This window comes from Aquarana catesbeiana, linkage group LG08 (genome assembly GCF_042186555.1).
Source record: "Aquarana catesbeiana isolate 2022-GZ linkage group LG08, ASM4218655v1, whole genome shotgun sequence".
NCBI classification, from domain to species: Eukaryota; Metazoa; Chordata; class Amphibia; order Anura; family Ranidae; genus Aquarana; species Aquarana catesbeiana.
In genome coordinates this window covers 17,257,768-17,278,528 of record NC_133331.1, presented here as the reverse complement: position 1 = coordinate 17,278,528, position 20,761 = coordinate 17,257,768, and the positions used below count along the sequence as shown (strand labels likewise).

General features: G+C 48.9%; 1 protein-coding gene across 1 annotated transcript; it reads left to right on the top strand.

The window, feature by feature from the left end:
* Positions 1–1,070: 1,070 nt before the first annotated feature.
* On the top strand, positions 1,071–20,477 carry ATP6V0E2 (ATPase H+ transporting V0 subunit e2). Its single transcript, XM_073595559.1, has 4 exons — positions 1,071–1,274; positions 7,474–7,521; positions 18,303–18,420; positions 19,996–20,477. The coding sequence occupies exons 1-3, from the start codon at positions 1,171–1,173 to the stop codon at positions 18,394–18,396; spliced, it is 246 nt and encodes an 81-aa protein (XP_073451660.1). The 5' UTR covers positions 1,071–1,170; the 3' UTR covers positions 18,397–18,420; positions 19,996–20,477.
* The last annotated feature ends 284 nt before the right edge of the window (positions 20,478–20,761 follow it).

Sequence of the window (20,761 nt, the reverse complement as noted above, 5' to 3'; positions counted from 1 at the left end):
CCCCCAGTGTCCTCTGCACGGAGCGACGCACAGGCACGCAGTTTCGCACAGCCGGTCCATCGTGCGGCAGTAAATGGGCAGAAGTCGGTCCGGAACCGGTTAAAGGAGAATTATATTTTTTTAAAAATGATACGTTAACCTCTCAGCGCCGAGTGGCCACATATTTGCGTGCGATATTGCAAAAACAGTTGTGCCGAGAGAGCGAGCCCCGTACACGCCCCCCCCCCCCAGCACCGTTACTGGCGGCTAATGGAAAACTCACGATCGCTGCTTGCGATCAGATTTCTGATCATGTGACCGCCAATCACGGCTGTCACGATTCATAAACCCCCGCCTCCCGGCATCCGAAACCCCTTAAAGGGCCGGCGACCGTGCTAAGGGGTTAAACTTACAAACAAAAAACATTTTTACCACTGCTATTTCTTTATATTGGCTTTTGAAATGTACAAATGCAGCAAATTAGAAATTAGATGAAAGGTTTAGTGCTGAGAAACAGTTTTTGAAAGATAAGAAGTGCATTCTCTATACATGTATATAGAGCAGACCAAAATGAGGGACATTGCTCCGAATCTCGGATAGTCCCTCGAAATCAGGGACAGTCCCTCGAAATCAGGGACAGTCCCTCGAAATCAGGGACAGTTGGAAGCTATAGATTTAAGTTTGTGTGAGAGCCAATCAGGAGCCTCCCCGCTGATCACGTGAACGATGGGGGCGCCCACCACCCAGGATCGTTATTATAAGTGCGTCACCGGCTGCAGCATCTCCGCGCTCGGCTTGTTTTGCCTGAAACTGGCGCATGCGCAGTAGCAGGGGAGTGAAACCCATCTTTCTCGGGGTACCAATCTTCTCCCGGGTGTGTGTTCTGGATCGCTGGCACCGCCCCCTACCCTCCTAGAAACACCCTTCTCCCCCTAATAAGCCAGAAAACTCCGCCTCCTCCAATGTACGCTCCGCCCTGCAGTCCCTCGTTCCTCTTCTGCAGAATGGTCCTCCTTCCTCTATGGGGGCGGTGCTCGGCGTTATCCTCACCTCTGACAGACACGCAGCTCAACCAATAAGACTAAAGGGAGGGAGAGCCATCAGCCAAAGAGAGGAGAGCGCTGCGGGGAAGGAGGCGGGGCCAGTGCTGGATGAAGAATACATTGTAGATCTGATCTCCCACCGGCCGGGATGACCGCTCACTCCTCCACCATCCCCTTCATCATCTTCACCACCTTCTGGGGGCTCATCGGCATCGCCGCCCCATGGTTCGTCCCCAAAGGCCCCAACCGAGGGTAAGAGGAGGGGGGGAGAGAGAGGGGGGTCATCATCATCCTCCTCATCATCATCATCCTCCTCCATATCCCTCATCACCATCATCTTCATCATCATCCTCCTCATCATCATCATCCTCCATATCCCTGATCACCATCATCTTCATCATCATCCTCCTCCTCATCATCATCATCCTCCATATCCCTGATCACCATCATCTTCATCATCCTCCTCATCATCATCCTCCATATCCCAACCCCCATCATCCTACTCCATATCATCCTCCATATCCCTCATCTTCATCATCATCATCCTCCTCATAATCATCATCCATATCCCAACCCCCATCATCCCCTCCACACTCCTCTCCTGTACATACCGCCCCCATCATTCCCTCCACACTCCTCTCCTGTACATACCGCCCCCATCATTCCCTCCACACTCCTCTCCTGTACATACCACCCCCATCATACCCTCCACACTCCTCTCCTGTACATACTGCCCCCATCATACCCTCCACACTCCTCTCCTGTACATAACGCCCCCATCATCCCCTCCACACTCCTCTCCTGTACATACCACCCCCATCATACCCTCCACACTCCTCTCCTCTACATACCACCCCCATCATACCCTCCACACTCCTCTCGTATACATACCGCCCACTGTCATACCCTCCACACTCCTCTCCTCTACATACCACCCCCATCATACCCTCCACACTCCTCTCCTCTACATACCACCCCCATCATACCCTCCACACTCCTCTCGTATACATACCGCCCACTGTCATACCCTCCACACTCCTCTCCTCTACATACCGCCCCCATCATACCCTCCACACTCCTCTCCTCTACATACCACCCCCATCATACCCTCCACACTCCTCTCCTCTACATACCACCCCCATCATACCCTCCACACTCCTCTCCGCTACATACCACCCCCATCATACCCCCCACACTCCTCTCCGCTACATACCACCCCCATCATACCCCCCACACTCCTCTCCTGTATATACCGCCCCCATCATACCCTCCACACTCCTCTCCTGTACATACCGCCCCCATCATACCCTCCACACTCCTCTCCTGTACATACCACCCCCATCATACCCTCCACACTCCTCTCCTATACATACCGCCCCCATCATCCCCTCCACACTCCTCTCCTCTACATACCGCCCCCATCATACCCTCCACACTCCTCTCCTGTACATACCACCCCCATCATCCCCTCCACACTCCTCTCCTGTACATACTGCCCCCATCATCCCCTCCACACTCCTCTCCTGTACATACTGCCCCCATCATACCCTCCACACTCCTCTCCTGTACATACTGCCCCCATCATACCCTCCACACTCCTCTCCTGTACATACTGCCCATTGTCATACCCTCCCCACTCCTCTCCTGTACGTACTACCCCCATCATACCCTCCACACTCCTCTCCTGTACATACCGCCCCCATCATACCCTCCACACTCCTCTCCTGTACATACTGCCCCCATCATACCCCCCACACTCCTCTCCTGTACATACCGCCCCCATCATACCCTCCACACTCCTCTCCTGTACATACCGCCCCCATCATCCCCTCCACACTCCTCTCCTCTACATACCGCCCCCATCATACCCTCCACACTCCTCTCCTGTACATACCGCCCCCATCATCCCCTCCACACTCCTCTCCTGTACATACTGCCCCCATCATACCCTCCACACTCCTCTCCTGTACATACTGCCCCCATCATACCCTCCACACTCCTCTCCTGTACATACTGCCCATTGTCATACCCTCCCCACTCCTCTCCTGTACATACTACCCCCATCATACCCTCCACACTCCTCTCCTGTACATACTACCCCCATCATACCCCCCACACTCCTCTCCTGTACATACCGCCCCCATCATACCCTCCACACTCCTCTCCTGTACATACCGCCCCCATCATACCCTCCACACTCCTCTCCTCTACATACCACCCCCATCATACCCCCCACACTCCTCTCCTGTACATACCACCCCCATCATACCCTCCACACTCCTCTCCTGTACATACCACCCCCATCATACCCTCCGCACTCCTCTCCTGTACATACCGCCCCCATCATACCCTCTGCACTCCTCTCCTCTACATACCACCCCCATCATACCCTCCGCACTCCTCTCCTGTACATACCACCCCCATCATACCCTCCACACTCCTCTCCTGTACATACCACCCCCATCATACCCTCCGCACTCCTCTCCTGTACATACCACCCCCATCATACCCTCCGCACTCCTCTCCTATACATACCGCCCCCATCATACCCTCCACACTCCTCTCCTCTACATACCGCCCCCATCATACCCTCCAGACTCCTCTCCTGTACATACTGCACCCATCATACCCCCCACACTCCTCTCCTGTACATACTGCCCCCATCATACCCTCCACACTCCTCTCCTGTACATACCACCCCCATCATACCCTCCACACTCCTCTCCTCTACATACCGCCCCCATCATACCCTCCACACTCCTCTCCTCTACATACCGCCCCCATCATACCCTCCGCACTCCTCTCCTGTACATACCACCCCCATCATACCCTCCGCACTCCTCTCCTATACATACCGCCCCCATCATACCCTCCACACTCCTCTCCTGTACATACCACCCCCATCATACCCTCTGCACTCCTCTCCTATACATACTGCCCCAATCATACCCTTCCGCACTCCTCTCCTGTACATACTGTCCCCATCACACCCTTCACACTCCTCTCCTGTACATACCGCCCCCATCATACCCTCCACACTCCTCTCCTGTACATACCACCCCCATCATACCCTCCGCACTCCTCTCCTATACATACTGCCACAATCATACCCTTCCGCACTCCTTTCCTGTACATACCACCCCCATCATACCCTCCGCACTCCTCTCCTGTACATACCGCCCCCATCATACCCTCTGCACTCCTCTCCTCTACATACCACCCCCATCATACCCTCCGCACTCCTCTCCTGTACATACCACCCCCATCATACCCTCCACACTCCTCTCCTGTACATACCACCCCCATCATACCCTCCGCACTCCTCTCCTGTACATACCACCCCCATCATACCCTCCGCACTCCTCTCCTATACCTACCGCCCCCATCATACCCTCCACACTCCTCTCCTCTACATACCGCCCCCATCATACCCTCCACACTCCTCTCCTGTACATACTGCACCCATCATACCCCCCACACTCCTCTCCTGTACATACCACCCCCATCATACCCTCCACACTCCTCTCCTGTACATACCACCCCCATCATACCCTCCACACTCCTCTCCTCTACATACCGCCCCCATCATACCCTCCACACTCCTCTCCTCTACATACCGCCCCCATCATACCCTCCACACTCCTCTCCTCTACATACCGCCCCCATCATACCCTCCGCACTCCTCTCCTGTACATACCACCCCCATCATACCCTCCGCACTCCTCTCCTATACATACCGCCCCCATCATACCCTCCACACTCCTCTCCTGTACATACCACCCCCATCATACCCTCTGCACTCCTCTCCTATACATACTGCCCCAATCATACCCTTCCGCACTCCTCTCCTGTACATACTGTCCCCATCACACCCTTCACACTCCTCTCCTGTACATACCGCCCCCATCATACCCTCCACACTCCTCTCCTGTACATACCACCCCCATCATACCCTCCGCACTCCTCTCCTATACATACTGCCACAATCATACCCTTCCGCACTCCTTTCCTGTACATACTGTCCCCATCACACCCTTCACACTCCTCTCCTGTACATACTGCCCCCATCATCCCCCCCCACACTCCACTCCTGTACATACTGCCCCCATCATACCCTCCTCACTCCTCTCCTGTACGTACTACCCCCATCATACCCTCCACACTCCTCTCCTGTACATACTACCCCCATCATACCCCCCCACACTCCTCTCCTGTACATACCACCCCCATCATACCCCCCACACTCCTCTCCTGTACATACCGCCCCCATCATACCCTCCACACTCCTCTCCTCTACATACCACCCCCATCATACCCTCCGCACTCCTCTCCTGTACATACCACCCCCATCATACCCTCCACACTCCTCTCCTGTACATACCACCCCCATCATACCCTCCGCACTCCTCTCCTGTACATACCACCCCCATCATACCCTCCGCACTCCTCTCCTGTACATACCACCCCCATCATACCCTCCGCACTCCTCTCCTATACATACCGCCCCCATCATACCCTCCACACTCCTCTCCTCTACATACCACCCCCATCATACCCTCCACACTCCTCTCCTGTACATACTGCACCCATCATACCCCCCACACTCCTCTCCTGTACATACCACCCCCATCATACCCTCCACACTCCTCTCCTGTACATACCACCCCCATCATACCCTCCACACTCCTCTCCTCTACATACCGCCCCCATCATACCCTCCACACTCCTCTCCTCTACATACCGCCCCCATCATACCCTCCACACTCCTCTCCTCTACATACCGCCCCCATCATACCCTCCACACTCCTCTCCTCTACATACCGCCCCCATCATACCCTCCACACTCCTCTCCTCTACATACCACCCCCATCATCCCCTCCACACTCCTCTCCTCTACATACCGCCCCCATCATACCCTCCGCACTCCTCTCCTGTACATACCACCCCCATCATACCCTCCGCACTCCTCTCCTATACATACCGCCCCCATCATACCCTCCACACTCCTCTCCTGTACATACCACCCCCATCATACCCTCCGCACTCCTCTCCTATACATACTGCCCCAATCATACCCTTCCGCACTCCTTTCCTGTACATACCACCCCCATCATACCCTCCGCACTCCTCTCCTATACATACCGCCCCCATCATACCCTCCACACTCCTCTCCTGTACATACCACCCCCATCATACCCTCCGCACTCCTCTCCTATACATACTGCCCCAATCATACCCTTCCGCACTCCTTTCCTGTACATACCACCCCCATCATACCCTCTGCACTCCTCTCCTATACATACCACCCTCATCATACCCTCCACACTCCTCTCCTGAACATACTGCCCACCCCCCTACCTATATAAAGTGGGTCATTCCACCCAGAAGTGCCCCATCAGTTATAGGTGGAGTCTGGTTGCCTATCCTGTTAGCGGACTGCGTGCTTTGTACAAATTCATATAAAAATATAATGAGTGCAGCGCCTGGAATAAAACTTCTTTTTTTGAGTGCTGATTAATAGAATTTTCATCGGCTGTGTACTAGATAAAAAAAAAAGCCCCATGTTATAAAAAATGTAATAATCAGGTAGGTGCAGCAATAGAAGTGAGACTTCTTGATCCGGCGATTTGAACAAAAGGTTTACCAGAGGGGCGGAGCCCAGATGCTGGAGGTCAGTATACATTGTGTATGGTATGATCCCCATAGAGCAGGCGTAGGCAACCTGGGGCCCTCCAGCTGTTGCAGAACTACAAGTCCCATCATGCCTCTGGGAGTAATTGTAACTGCCAGCCTTGCGATGCCTCATGGGAAATGTAGTTCCACAACAGCTGGAGGGCCACAGGTTGCCTACCTCTTCCATAGAGGATACAACCAGCAGCCCCCACTCCAGTGATATACTGACCATTGTCCCTCCGGTGTCCCCACAACACATAGGAAAAAAAGGCTTCTATTGGTCAGATCATTAAAAGCCACCAACATTTGGGCGGATCTTTGCTTGCTGACATCATCACACCACATATTTATTGGTGGTGCTACATCATTTTATCATCTTTTTATTGGGGGCTTCCCTAGTCTAACATTGTATCAGATGAAGTTATTGGAGCTGGTTCTCCCAGGTGTGGATCCCTCACCTAATATGAGGTGTCCCTTCCATCCTGCCATCCGCACTCTATGGCTGAGCTCCAGTTGGACTGAAACGCGTTGGGCGGAGCAGGTGGATTATCCTGTATCGGCTCCACTTCTATTCTTTTGCATCATAATCTTCAGCTGGTGATGTTTGGAGCGGGCACTTTTCTGTCTGTGCTGCGTGGGGAGCGGAGTATTTGGTGATGTTTACAATAGATTACATGTAAATCATATTTATCTGAGGATATTTTTAGAAAATGTGTTAAAATGAAGGTCCAGTGACCGGGAATGGCTTCCAATAATGTGTCTATTGATCTCTTCTCAGGGTCATCATAACGATGCTGGTGACCACCGCCGTCTGCTGCTATCTCTTGTAAGTATCTCTCTCACCTTTTAGAATTAACACCTTCCCGTCCGGCCTATAGCACATTGACAGGTGGGCCTTTTATCCTCCGGAGTGGACGTCGCATGACGTCCTCCCAGAAGGAGTGGCCCGATCCGTCCAATGGACACAGCCGATGACTGATCAGTGTATCGGCTCGCTGTCAGTACCATGTGACTGCTGTAACCAATCACATCACAGCACATGACAATTGTAAACAATGGATGGGGCTTCCTTTAATGCAATCCATTGTGTACAATTGTATTTCTTTTTTTTTTTTTTTAAGCTACTTCAGCAAGTACTTTTGGGATACTTAATTCACCATTAAAGTTCATTTTTATCCCACCACATGTCACATCATAGTAGCTTTAATCTTTTCTTTCCCCTTTTTATCCCTCCCCCTATTTAATCTTTATTCAATTTTTCTTTCCCTTCCCCTTCGCTTCCTCCAAGGGTTAACAAATTAGTTAAAAAGTGAATACACAAAACGTTCTCTTACATAATAAAATGGATAAGTACCTCATCAAGAAGTGAGGGCGCATTATACTAAAAGACAGTAAAATGAATAGTAGAAACCAAAGTGATCAAAAGACCTCCTCCATCCCATTCACTTCACCTATTTTCAGTGTTACAGACCAAGCGTTGCCCCTTAATCCCTCCCCTCTTTCCTACCCCTCCCATTCATTTATCACTCTATAGGGGGGAACCCATTTTTTCAGAACCATCTCCTCCACATCGCATCAAATTCCTTAAAGCGGAGCGCCGCCGAAAAAAAATTTTTTTTAAAAGTCAGCAGCTACAAATACTGCAGCTGCTGACTTTTAAAACATGGACACTTACCTGTCCAGGGCGCCCCGCGATGTCGGCACCCGAGGCCGAAGTGTCTCTCCGTCCTCGGGTGCTGCCGCCTCCATCTTCGGTAAGGGAATCAGGAAGTGAAGCCGTGCGGCTTCACTTCCCGGTTCCCTACTGCGCATGCGCGAGTCGCGCCGCGCAATACGAATGCTCCCTGCTGCCTCTGGGACCCGTGTGTTTCCCAGCAGGCAGCGGGGAGGGAGCAGGAAGTGGCGTAAATAACCGCAGATTCTGCGGCTATCTACGCCGGAAGTGGGTACAGATACCTGTAATATACAGGTATCTGTACCCCCCCCCCTCCCCCCTGAAAGGTGCCAACTGTGTCACCGGAGGGGGGGAGGAATCTGATGAGTGGAAGTTCCACTTTTGGGTGGAACTCCACTTTAAGGTTGCCTCTCTTTGTATACACTGCTCTTTCTTTACATATAGTCTCATTCACTTTCCGGATCCAATCTCTCACAGTAGGGGTTGTTCTAGATTGCCATCTGGTTGCGATCATTTTTCTGGCTTGGAACAAACACCTCACTATTGCAATTGTGGTACTATTCCTCTCCCCCCCCCGCTGCTTCCTGTACCCCAATATGCATACCACAGCATCCATTTTCATTGTTATTTTAAATATAATCGCTTATGATTTTAAGCACTTCCTCCCAATACCGATACAGTTTGGGGCACCTCCATACCATGTGTATAAGATCGCCGGTTCCCTGACATCTGGGGCATTTATCGTCTGATCTTCTGCCAAACTTGAACAGCCTCTTAGGAGTATAATAAGCCCTATTTAACCGGTTCAATACCGGGCAATTTCACCCCCTTCCTTCCCAGGCCAATTTTTAGTTTTCAGCGCTGTCGCACTTTAAACGTCAATTGCACGGTCGTGCGACGTTGTACCCAAAAGAAATTGACGTCCTTTTTTTTCACCACAAATAGAGCTTTTTTTTGGTGATATTTGATCGCCTCTGCGGTTTTTATTTTTTGCGCTATAAACAAAAGAAGAGCGACAATTTTGAAAAAAACACAATATTTTTTACTTTTTGCTATAATAAATATCCCAATTTTTTTTTTAAAAAACACATTTTTTCCTCAGTTTCGGCCGATACGTATTCTTCTACATATTTTTGGTAAAAAAAATCGCAATAACCATATATTGATTGGTTTGCGCAAAAGTTATAGCGTCTACAAAATACAGGATAGATTTATGGCATTTTTTTAAAAAAAATATTTTTTTATTTTTTTTTGCGGCGATCGCGATTTTTTTTGGTGACTGCGACATTATGGCGGACACATCGGACATTTCTGACACATTTGGGACCAATCACATTTATACAGCGATCAATGCTATAAAATTGCATTGATTACTGTGTAAATGTGACAGGCAGTGAAGGGGTTAACCACTAGGGGGCGGGGAGGGGTTAATATGTTTCCTAGGGAATGATTCTAACTGAAGGGGGAGGGGACGCACTAGGGGAGGAGACCGATCTGTGTTCCTCCGTTCTGGGAACACAGATCGCTCTCCTCAGAGCTGACAGGCTTTTACACACACAGATCCACATGCCGGCCCGGTTAACGGGCAATCGCGGGTGCCCAGGCGGACATCGCGGCCGCCGGGCACACGCACCGGGTCCCGAGGAACGCGGCGGGCGCGCGCGCGCGCGCCCCCTAGACGGCCGGGAATCCCAGGACGTCATATGACGTCCACCCAGGATGGGAGATCTCATCTGTGGACGTCATATGACTATGGGCGGGTAGGGAAGTGGTTAACAACATCAGATGGGATATCTTCTGGAGGGGGTGAGACCGATACCCTCGAGCCCATTTCTAGGATTCTTTTCCACTGTTCCTGTGTTTATTCTCCCTATATCCTCTTCCCATCTTTTTTTTTCTCTTTGCGGAGTTTCCCCTCAGCATTAACTTCTTTGCTTATCTGTCCATAGAGTTCAGATATAAGTCCCTTAGTGGACCCTACCTGGAGTATACTTTGAAAGAGGGGCATTTCGTTCCATACTGGTGGCTGTTTCCTAAATTGGGCTTCAAGGGCATGCCTCAACTGTACGTAGGAATAAAATGAGCGTTGCGATATATTGAACTCTCGTCTCAAATCTGAGAATTTTTTTAAAGTATTTCCCAGGTACAGGTGTCTCAGTCTTTTGATGCCATGTATTTCCCATTCTCTTACTTTTCCTAACGGGAGGGTTTCCCGCAGATTGTAGTTATTCCAAAGGGGAGTGTATTCAGTTAGCCCATTAAATCCCATCTGTTTTTTAACAGTTTTCCATATTTTAGTTATCATTTTTATTGTTGGAGGCCTATAGCCAAAGGAATCCGCCTCTAGTGTTTCAATGATTGTATTATGTGAAGCTTCAGTCAGCACGATTCTCCCATTGGGGGTACCTCCACCTGGAACGTCACATCCCATTAGGTGCTGCAGCTGTGACGACAGATAGTAACGCTCAGGGTGAGGCAATGCCACACCTCCTTCCCCCGCTGGTAGTTGTAGCGTTCGAAGTCGGATCCTGGCTTGCCCCCCCCTTCCATATTAGTTCCCTAAGGCCCCTTTCACACGAGGCGGACTCCGTTTCTACGGAGCCCGCCTCAGCCCGCCGGCTCAGTGGGAGATCTGTCCGTTGATCTCCGCTGAGCCGGCGGATGACAGGTCCCTCTCTGCTCACTGAGCGGGGAGGGGCTTGTCAGGTGCCGCTGCCGCCTATGGAGGGATCTGACGAAAACGGACAGCGTGTCCGTTTTCGTCAGATCTCCCCCGATCCGATCCGACAGCGACGGACCTGGACGTAGGGCCATCCGTCTGCTCTTCAGCGGATCGGACCGGGTCGGATGTCAGCGGACATGTCTCCGCTGACATCCGACGCTCCATAGACTAACATGGAGCGCCCGTTCAGGTCCGCCGTCAAAACTGACAGGCGGACCTGAACGGTCCGATCGTGTGAAAGGGGCCTTAAAAGAAACTCAATTTTGTTGAACCATTTCTTACAGATCCAGACTGGGGAGTTATGCAGCAGGTACAATAATTGGGGCATCCAGATCATCTTTATAAGGCTGCATCTGCCTGCCACTGATAATGGAAATCGTTTCCAGATGCCTATTTTTTTGTTTGAATTTGGCCAGCAGTGGCATAAGGTTTTTACAAATAAATTGATTAGGGTCTTTCGTCAAAGCTATCCCCAGATATTTCAATGTATCCACTACTACCAACTGAGGTATTCCTGGCATTATTAACTCGTAGAATCTAGTGGAAGGAGTTCTGTTTTCTCCCAGTTTATCTCTAACCCTGAGAAGCTTCCAAATTTTTCGACTAAGCTTATCGCTTTTGTCAATGATTGCCCCAGATCTCCCAGATAAAGAAGGATATCGTCTGTGTATAGCGCGATTTTTTTCATCTCCTGTCTTTCTCCGAAAACCCAGTTATTTCAGCGCTTGATCTTATAGAAATGGCGAGAGGTTCCATTGCCAGGGCGAAGAGCAGGGGCGACAAGGGGCACCCCTGTCTCGTCCCCCTCTCAAGCTCAATCTTATCCAAGAGTTCGTTATTAATTCTAAGCCTAGCACTGGGTCTATGGTACAACATCTTAATCCACCCAATAAAGGAAGGGCCAAATCCAAATTTCCCCAAAACCCTCCAGATGTATCCCCACTCCACGCTATCGAAAGCTTTTGTAACATCAAGTGACAGCACGACTCTTGAACCTACATTCTCCGTTGGAGTCTGTATATTCAAGAATGTCCTTCTGATATTCATGCTTGTAGATCTATTAGCTATAAAACCCGCCTGATCTGGGTGGATCAGTTTTGAAATTAATCTGTTCAACTTAGTTGCCAGCACCTTGGCTAGGATTTTAGCATCTGAGCATAAAAGAGAAATTGGTCTATATGCCGCTACATCCAGGGGATCTTTCCCTTCTTTTTGTATAAGTACAATGGTTGCTTCTAGCATTGAAATGGGAAGTCTTCCCTCCCTGGGCGCTCCCCCCCAATGCTTTTAGGAGCTCCGGGAGTAATATTTCTCCATAATATTTATAGGCCTCAGTCGGAAGACCATCTGGACCAGGGGATTTCTGATTAGCCATACTCGTTACTGCCTGTTGAAGTTCTACTAAAGTTATTGGGGATACCAACTCTTCTCTTTCCTCTTGCGTAATGGTCGGGATTTCCAAGTTGCCTAGGAAGTCTTCCATTACGCCCTCTACCCCCACCTTTTGGGCTGAATAAAGATTTTTATAATAATCCCTAAATATCTGCAATATTTTTGTGGTGTCAGATAAAATCTCTCCTCCTGGGGACCTGATAGCAGAGATAGAGGAAGGTGGGGAGTTGGACTTCACCAACTGCGCCAACATCTTTCCCACACTTTCACCCTCTGCGAAGGAAGACTGCCGAAAGAAGAGTCGTCTGGTCTCAACCTTCCGCATAATCGTAATTTTATAGTCTTGTTGTTTATCCAACCATATTTTTTCCCTTTCAGATGATGGATCTGTTACATAGTTGTTCCCTGCCTCTATTACCTCTCTTCTAATGCGTTCTTCCCATATCTTAGCTTCCTTATTAAATTTAGCTACCTGCTGGATCAGAACCCCTCTAAGATATGCCTTCAGAGTATCCCACAGAATCCCGGCCGTTGCTGTACCTTCATTACATACTATAAATTCTCTCAATTGAGGAAGAACTTTTTTCTGTTTTTTTTAATCAGTTCAAACCAATATGGGTTTATTTTCCACTCCCTCTGAGCCTTTTTCCCCCCCTAATTTCAATGTAAGGACTATTGGAGAGTGATCTGATATTCCTCTTGGCATATATACAACCTTCTCTGTAATCTGGAGTGCTCTATCATTACCCAGTGCCATATCTATCCTGGAAAGCGTGGAATATGAAGTTGAATAGCAGGAATATTGTTGGGCTCCCGGGTTCCGCACCCTCCAAATATCCATCGGCCCCACTTCATCCAAAAGTTGACTCAATCGGCCCCTCCCCGTGGGCTCCGCGTTTATCCGTATGGGGAATCTATCCAACTTTTTATCTAGGATCTCATTGAAATCCCCTACTACTATAACCGGTACTTCTTCTTTATCTAACAAAAATTCATTTAATCTGATCATAACATCAATTTTAAATGGCGGAGGACTATAGATATTTGCCAGTACATACTTTCTATTTCCAATTGAGCAATATAAAAAAAATATATCGGCCATTCTCGTCTATCCTGGTCTGACTGCAGGAAAAAGCCACCCCAGATTTCGCCATAACACTTACCCCCCTACAGTAAGAAGAATATACCTAGTGAAACTGAAGTCGGTATTTCCTATTCCGCAGTTGCTGGGTTGTATGTTTAGTTAGGTGTGTTTCCTGCAGGCAGACCAACTCAACTCCATATTTCTCCAGCATGGAGAATACTGCTGCTTTTTTAGCCGGTGTCCCCAAAACCTCTAACGTTCCAGGATCCTATATTGAGTGTTTTAGCTTGCATATAGAGGTGAGGAATATATATAAAACTGTCGTGTGTTCCTATTCCAAAATAAGTTTATGTTGAGTTCATATCTAATCTCTACGTTACTATCAAATATTTTGTGATAATATCCCTGTGCACACAGCTCATTTGCATTACCTTTTATAATTTTAAGCAGTGCTTCTAATTCAAGTAAATTCACCTTCCAAAATAGTGCATGTGAGTTTCAACCATTGTTTTCCTGTGCCACAAATTATTACTTTATGAATTATCTTGCAAAAGTGATCATACTTTCCCAGAAAATTCTTTGGTGACACACCCTTAGCATTTTGACTCTCATTTAATCCACTCTTTCCCTGTGCCAATAGTCTATCATTACCTATCTTACCTCCCCCCACCAACCTTTCCCTCCTCCCTCCCATCCCCCAGCCCCCCCTCTTCCCCCCCACCTATCTAGGTGAACCCTAGGGGTCCTTATAGTGACCATTTCCCACACCATCTGTCCCTCCCTTACACTTCCATCCATCACTCTACATACCTCATCCGTGTGTATCTACCACCCCCCTCCCACCCATTTCTTCAAAGAAAGAAAAAGAGAAAGACCAAAAAAAAAGGATAAGCTTTTTAAACAATATAACCGGACCCTTTCTCCAATTCCCTCCTTCCTTAATTTAGCTACAGTTTCTCCTTATTCTCTTCCAACCACTTCTCCACACTAGTTGGGGAGTCAAAAAACTGATTGCCCCCCCAGAGCCGTTACACGTAGCCTAGCTGGGTAGAGCATGGCATAAGAGAGCTTGAATTTCTGTAAGGTACGCTTGATCCGTATGAACTCTGCTCTGCGTCTCTGAAGTTCTGGTGAAAAGTCAGGGTATAATGATATCCTGGTGCCGTTAAAGAAAATATTTCCCGCCTCCCTTGCTTTCCGCAGCAATGTCACTTTATCTTTATAATTGAGGAACTTCATCAAGAGTGGCCTGGGATACCCACCTGCTGGCGGGGGCCCTAAACGGGACTCTATGTGCCCTTTCAATAGTGAACATTGTTGAGAATGACTCTCTTCCAAAAAGTTCCACAAGCCATTTTTCCAGGAACTCTATGGGGTTAGGGCCCTCGTTCTTCTCCGGCAGCCCCACCATCCTCACATTGTCCCTTCGGTTTCTGTTTTCCAGCTCGTCCATTTTTGATGTATATCTAGCCATCTGTTCTTTCATATTTTTCACCTCTTTTATTAATGGAAGTATATCATCTTCTAATTGGCTTGTCCTCCCCTCCAGGGCTGTTGTTCTTTCCGCTGTTTTTTTGTAGGTCCTGTCTGACCAATATCAGATCTTCCTTTACCCCTTTCATTTGGTCACAGAGTTCTTTTAGTGATCCCTGACAAGCACTCACTACCACAAATACATCCTTCAGTGTTGGCTTTCTCTAGTGGTGGACATGGATTGTTTGTTACTTCTTCAACTTGCTCCATTGGTTCTGGGCTCTTGTTACTCAGCGCTTTTGTTGTTGTAGCCAGTGGCACTCTAGCCACTGATTGGCCCTGGCTTTTTCTATCTGTCGTAGCCCCTTGTTGTGCTTTAGTCTGGGCTCCCTTCTTTGGTGGCGTCTGAGCAGGGGCATGGGCATATTGCTCCAATTTTGCTGCTGCTGCCATCTGTTGTGCAGTTTTCTCCTTTGAGGAGCGTAGGTGTTGCATCTTTTAACTATTGTCCTCCAGCGGGTCAACCACAAATGGGGAAAGAGCCTCAATAAGTTGATATCTGTGATTTCCAGACAAACCAAAGTCGCAGTAAATTGCTAAGGGGCTCTGAAAAATTAACCCCTTTTATTTTAATTTTAGTCCAAAATCAAAAATGTATAAATTTAGGTCAGCATAAAGGGGAAATATTAAATCAGCATGGACGGGGGTGTTTTAGGGCATCTATAATATGCATATATAACAATCCACAAGCTAGCGTTATCATCTGTGCACATTCATGCCGCTACCACTTCTCCAGTCCAGCCTGTATGGGTCCAGTCTTGATCTTAAACTTCCCGGTATACACAGCCTCTATCATTTAGGCTCCAGCCCACCATGTAGCTTGTCCTGCTAATCCCCCCTTTACTTATGCACCCCACAAACAAGTTTGAGATTACCGAGCTCCATAATAGCCTTTACTCACGTGTCCTCAAGGGGGAATTTCAGGGTTGCAGCTCTCTCAAAGCACAGATCTCTGTGGTAGCCTCCCTGGCGGTTTTCCCGAGTGTGGCTCGGGGTTAAAATTCAGTACCATTAGCGGTAACCCCGAGCCACACTCGGGATCGCATTGCAGGATCCTGGGGCGGCGTTACTTACCTTGTCCCCGGGATCCTGCGATGTCCCCCGCAGTGTCCGAGGGCTCCGTCCTCCTCCGAAGCCTCTCCGTGCCAGGCTCCGTTCCCTGCGAGCGGCGCGACGCACGGGGGCGGAGCCTGGCGGCAAATTAAAAAAAAAGTAAATATCATAACACATACAGTACTGTAATCTTACAGATTACAGTACTGTATGAAATGATTTCACATCCCTTTTGTCCCCAGTGCTTTGTCCTATGCCCTGCATGCAGTTTTATATTATATATACTGTTCTTTCTGCCTGGAAACTGGAGATTGTCCATAGCAACCAAAAAGTGTCCCTTTACGTCAAAAGTGGCTTTAGACCAGCTAGAAAACAGCGATAGTAAATTAGAACACTTGCAGAATTGAGCGATAGTGAATTGTGGGGAAATTTATTTTATTACTATTTTTTTTTTTTTTTTTTAATTATTTATTTTTATTTATTATATTATAATTTATGTTTTTGTGTTTCAAACTTTATCATACCCGGGATATCTACTAGACTCTTGTTTAGACAGATTTAAGTGCGTTATTGTTAAGATTTACAGACCTACAATATAAAACACCAAATTTCCATGCAAAATAATTGTACCGCTTTCAGCACCTAAAATCCAAAATAATCATACCGCCAGGGAGGTTAAAGCGGGGGTCCACCTATCTATCGTTTTTTTTTTTTTTTAGTTCATTCACAAACTTTTCTTCTCAGCATTACATACTCACATATTGTGTGTAATATGTCCGCCTGTGTCAGATTTCGTTGGAAAGAATAACTTATATTATTCACTGCAGGCGGTTTCCATCTTCATTGTGGGCATTTGAAGCCCACAAGCATTTATTTCCTGGATGTGGTGAATGCTGTGCTCCCAGCATTCACCGCTCGTTTCCGCACATGCTCAGTGGCATCCTGGGAAGCCTGAGACTAGCTCCCAGGAGTCTGGGAGAGGCTAGAAACACGCCTACTCCCACGGGAGGAGAACCAGGAAGTGCAAAGAAGAATAGAAAAATAAAAGGTAATTACGGCGATTTAAATTTTTTTAAACGGCATGTCAGCATCTAGGCAAGGAAGAGAATACATACAGATATTGTTCAAAATTTGGGTGGAACCCCGCTTTAAGTCTTGATCTTAAACTTCCCGGTATACACAGCCTCTATCATTTAGGCTCCAGCCCACCATGTAGCTTGTCCTGCTAATCCCCCCTTTACTTATGCACCCCACAAACAAGTTTGAGATTACCGAGCTCCAAAATAACCTTTACTCACGTGTCCTCAAGGGGGAATTTCAGGGTTGCGGCTCTCTCAAAGCACAGATCTCTGTGTTAAGGTCACTGCCTTCCCCTCCTTCAGCTGTTTCCAAGTAATGCAGGCGACTTGTGGCTCAAATCACTCCTCTCAATCCCTGCTGTTGGCTTGTTGTCATCCCTGCCTTATCTACTCACAACACAACCCTGCAGATATCAGTGTCAGTGTCTGTAGGAATAGCTCTCTCTCCACAGCCCAGCTGATCAGCCAGTTAGTCAGCCAAACTGAAAGTGAAAGAGGAAAGAGTCACACAATGTGTTAGAAAGCCTCCCTGGCCAAGACTTAGTGCTTATCAGTCAGGCTCTCCATGGACAGTAATGGCAGCTGTCGGCAGACATCAGGTGAGGTAAGGTGAGCAGAGCAGGTATCAGGTGGACGAGAGGGGACACACACGCTTTGCTCCTCACTCCTCACTCACGCCGCTCCATCCGGTCACAGAGCCTACAATTGTATTTCCAGCTGTGATTGGTCACAGTGATCACATGGTACAGACAGGGCCACGACTAGCTTTGGCTAATCACAATACACACTGAATGAATACAGTTTTATTCAGTAAAATGCTTATGTGTGTGAATTGCTTGCGGCAACCAACCAGAATTCAGTCTGCTGCACACACCAATACAAGGCAGACTCTGATTGGCCACTAGAGGAACTTTTTATTACATAGGGTTCGGGTTTAGAGGTGTAGAATTTAGGAAATGTTTTGTTGGAGCTGATGTTCTCTTTAATGTTCTCATTTTTTTTTTATTGTCTTTTTGCTTTGTGTAGTTGGAGTGAACAGTGATGACTTTTTGCCTTTTTCTATTCCTAGCTGGCTGGTGACGATCTTATCGCAGGTGAATCCATTGTTTGGGCCTCAGCTGAAGAATGACACCATCTGGTACATACGATTTGTGTGGGAGTAAACGGTGGATATTCAGTTAGTGATGGTATGTATTTCTGCCTGCTACAGAGCCAACTCCTCATTGGATTGTAGATGCTCAGATGTGGGGGCTGTGATGTCATCCACCTCTCCAATCAGAGGAAGCCTTGTATTTATTGATAAAATTCAAACCTTCCTGTGAATGGCTGAGCAGAGATCAGCCCCTCTTGACTTTCTGGGAGTGGGACGTGGAGTCCCCATAGTGGTGCTGGAACGTGGCGCTGTGTACAGGATGTAGCCGAGGTCATAAGCCGGCGCTGTATACCGTATGTAGCCGAGGCCAGACCCTGGTGCTGTATAGTAGATGCAAATGATGCTGCTTTATACAGTGCTGACAGCAAGCACATCTGTGAAGGAAATAGTTCGGGGGGGGGGGGGTGAAGGCATGCACCCACCTTCTTCACCTCAGCCAATCGGAATTCATTGATAAAATTCAAACCTTCCTGTGAATGGCTGAGCAGCAGTCAGCCCCTCTTGACTTTGTTCAAGGAGGGGGAAGTCCCTCTAGTGCTGCCAGACCCTGGCGCTGTATACTGGATGTAGCCGAGGCCGGACCCCGGCGCTGTATACTAGATGTAGCTGAGGCCGGACCCCGGCGCTTTATCCTGGATGTAGCCGAGGCCGGACCCCGACTCTGTATACTGGATGTAGCCGAGGCTGGACCCCGGCGCTTTATCCTGGATGTAGCCGAGGCCGGACCCCGGCGCTGTATACTGGATGTAGCCGAGACCGGACCCCGGCGCTGTATACTGGATGCAGCCGAGGCCGGACCCTTGGTGCTGTATACTGGATGCAGCCGAGACCGGACCCTGGCGCTGTATACTGGATGCAGCCGAGACCGGACCCTGGCGCTGTATACTGGATGTAGCCGAGGCTGGACCCCGGCGCTTTATCCTGGATGTAGCCGAGGCCGGACCCCGGCGCTGTATACTGGATGTAGCCGAGGCTGGACCCCAGCGCTGTATACTGGATGTAGCCGAGGCTTGACGCCAGCGCTGTATACTGGCTGTAGCTGAGGCCGGACCCCGGCGCTGTATACTGGATGTAGCCGAGGTTGGACCCCCGGCGCTGTATACTGGATGCAGCCGAGGCCGGACCCTTGGTGCTGTATACTGGATGCAGCCGAGGCCGGACCCCGGCACTGTATACTGGATGTAGCTGAGGCCGGACCCCGACTCTGTATACTGGATGTAGCCGAGGCCAGACCCCGGCGCTGTATACTGGATGTAGCCGAGGCCGGACCCCGGCGCTGTATACTGGATGTAGCCGAGGCCGGCCCCCGGCGCTATATACTGGATGTAGCCGAGGCCAGACCCAGAATCTGTATACTGGATGTAGCCAAGGCCGGACCCCGGCGCTGTATATGATGCTGCTTTATACAGTACAGACAATGGGCACGTCTGTGAAGGAAATAGTTTGTTTGGGTCAGCTTGGCCAAAACTATTTTAAAGTCCTAATAAACCCGGGCTTAGGCTTTACCTCCTAGCAAGAACCAGCCAGACAACCACACACACACACACACTTTCTTTTTGCTCCTATGTGAAGAGTTTATACTAACAGATGGATATCTTGATGGTTTCAGGTGTTCCCGGGGTCGGTAGAATGTGTTGTCCTTCCCTTCCTCCTCAGATACAATTCTACAGAGTCCTACAAGGGCAGATCGGTCCTCAACAGAAGTCAAATTCCTCACCTTCTTCATGTCTACATATAATCTGAGCGATCAGCCTGGTGTGCCATGTAAAATGTAATCACAAATTGCTGTGTACTTCATATACCTTCTGTATTGTGTATATCCTGTACAGATTGGGGGTGGTTGTCATCAGTTTCATTTTTTTTTTTTTTCCTGGCAGTCTGAAAGTTCTCCACATCCCCCCAGACAGCGCTGAAACCCCCCCCCAGACAGCGCTGAAAATCCCCTCCCCCCCCCTGTATTCATTATCCCATAGAGGGGACCATCCCAAGTGTAAAGTCCAGGACTCCTAGTGGCAGAAAAGTGACTTGTGTGATGTAAAACGATGTATTTATTTATTTATTAAAATAAATGTATTATTAATGTGATTATAATGGTGTCCTTTATTGAGGAATCCAGTCTAATATGGGAGGTTCTGCTCCGCCTCCAGTCTAATATGGGAGGTTCTGCTCCGCCTCCAGTCTAATATGGGAGGTTCTGCTCCGCCTCCAGTCTAGGTGGGAGGTTCTGCTCCGCCTCCAGTCTAGATGGGAGGTTCTGCTCCGCCTCCAGTCTAGATGGGAGGTTCTGCTCCTCCTCCTCCAGTCTAATATGGGAGGTTCTGCTCCACCTCCAGTCTATATGGGAGGTTCTGCTCCGCCTCCAGTCTATATGGGAG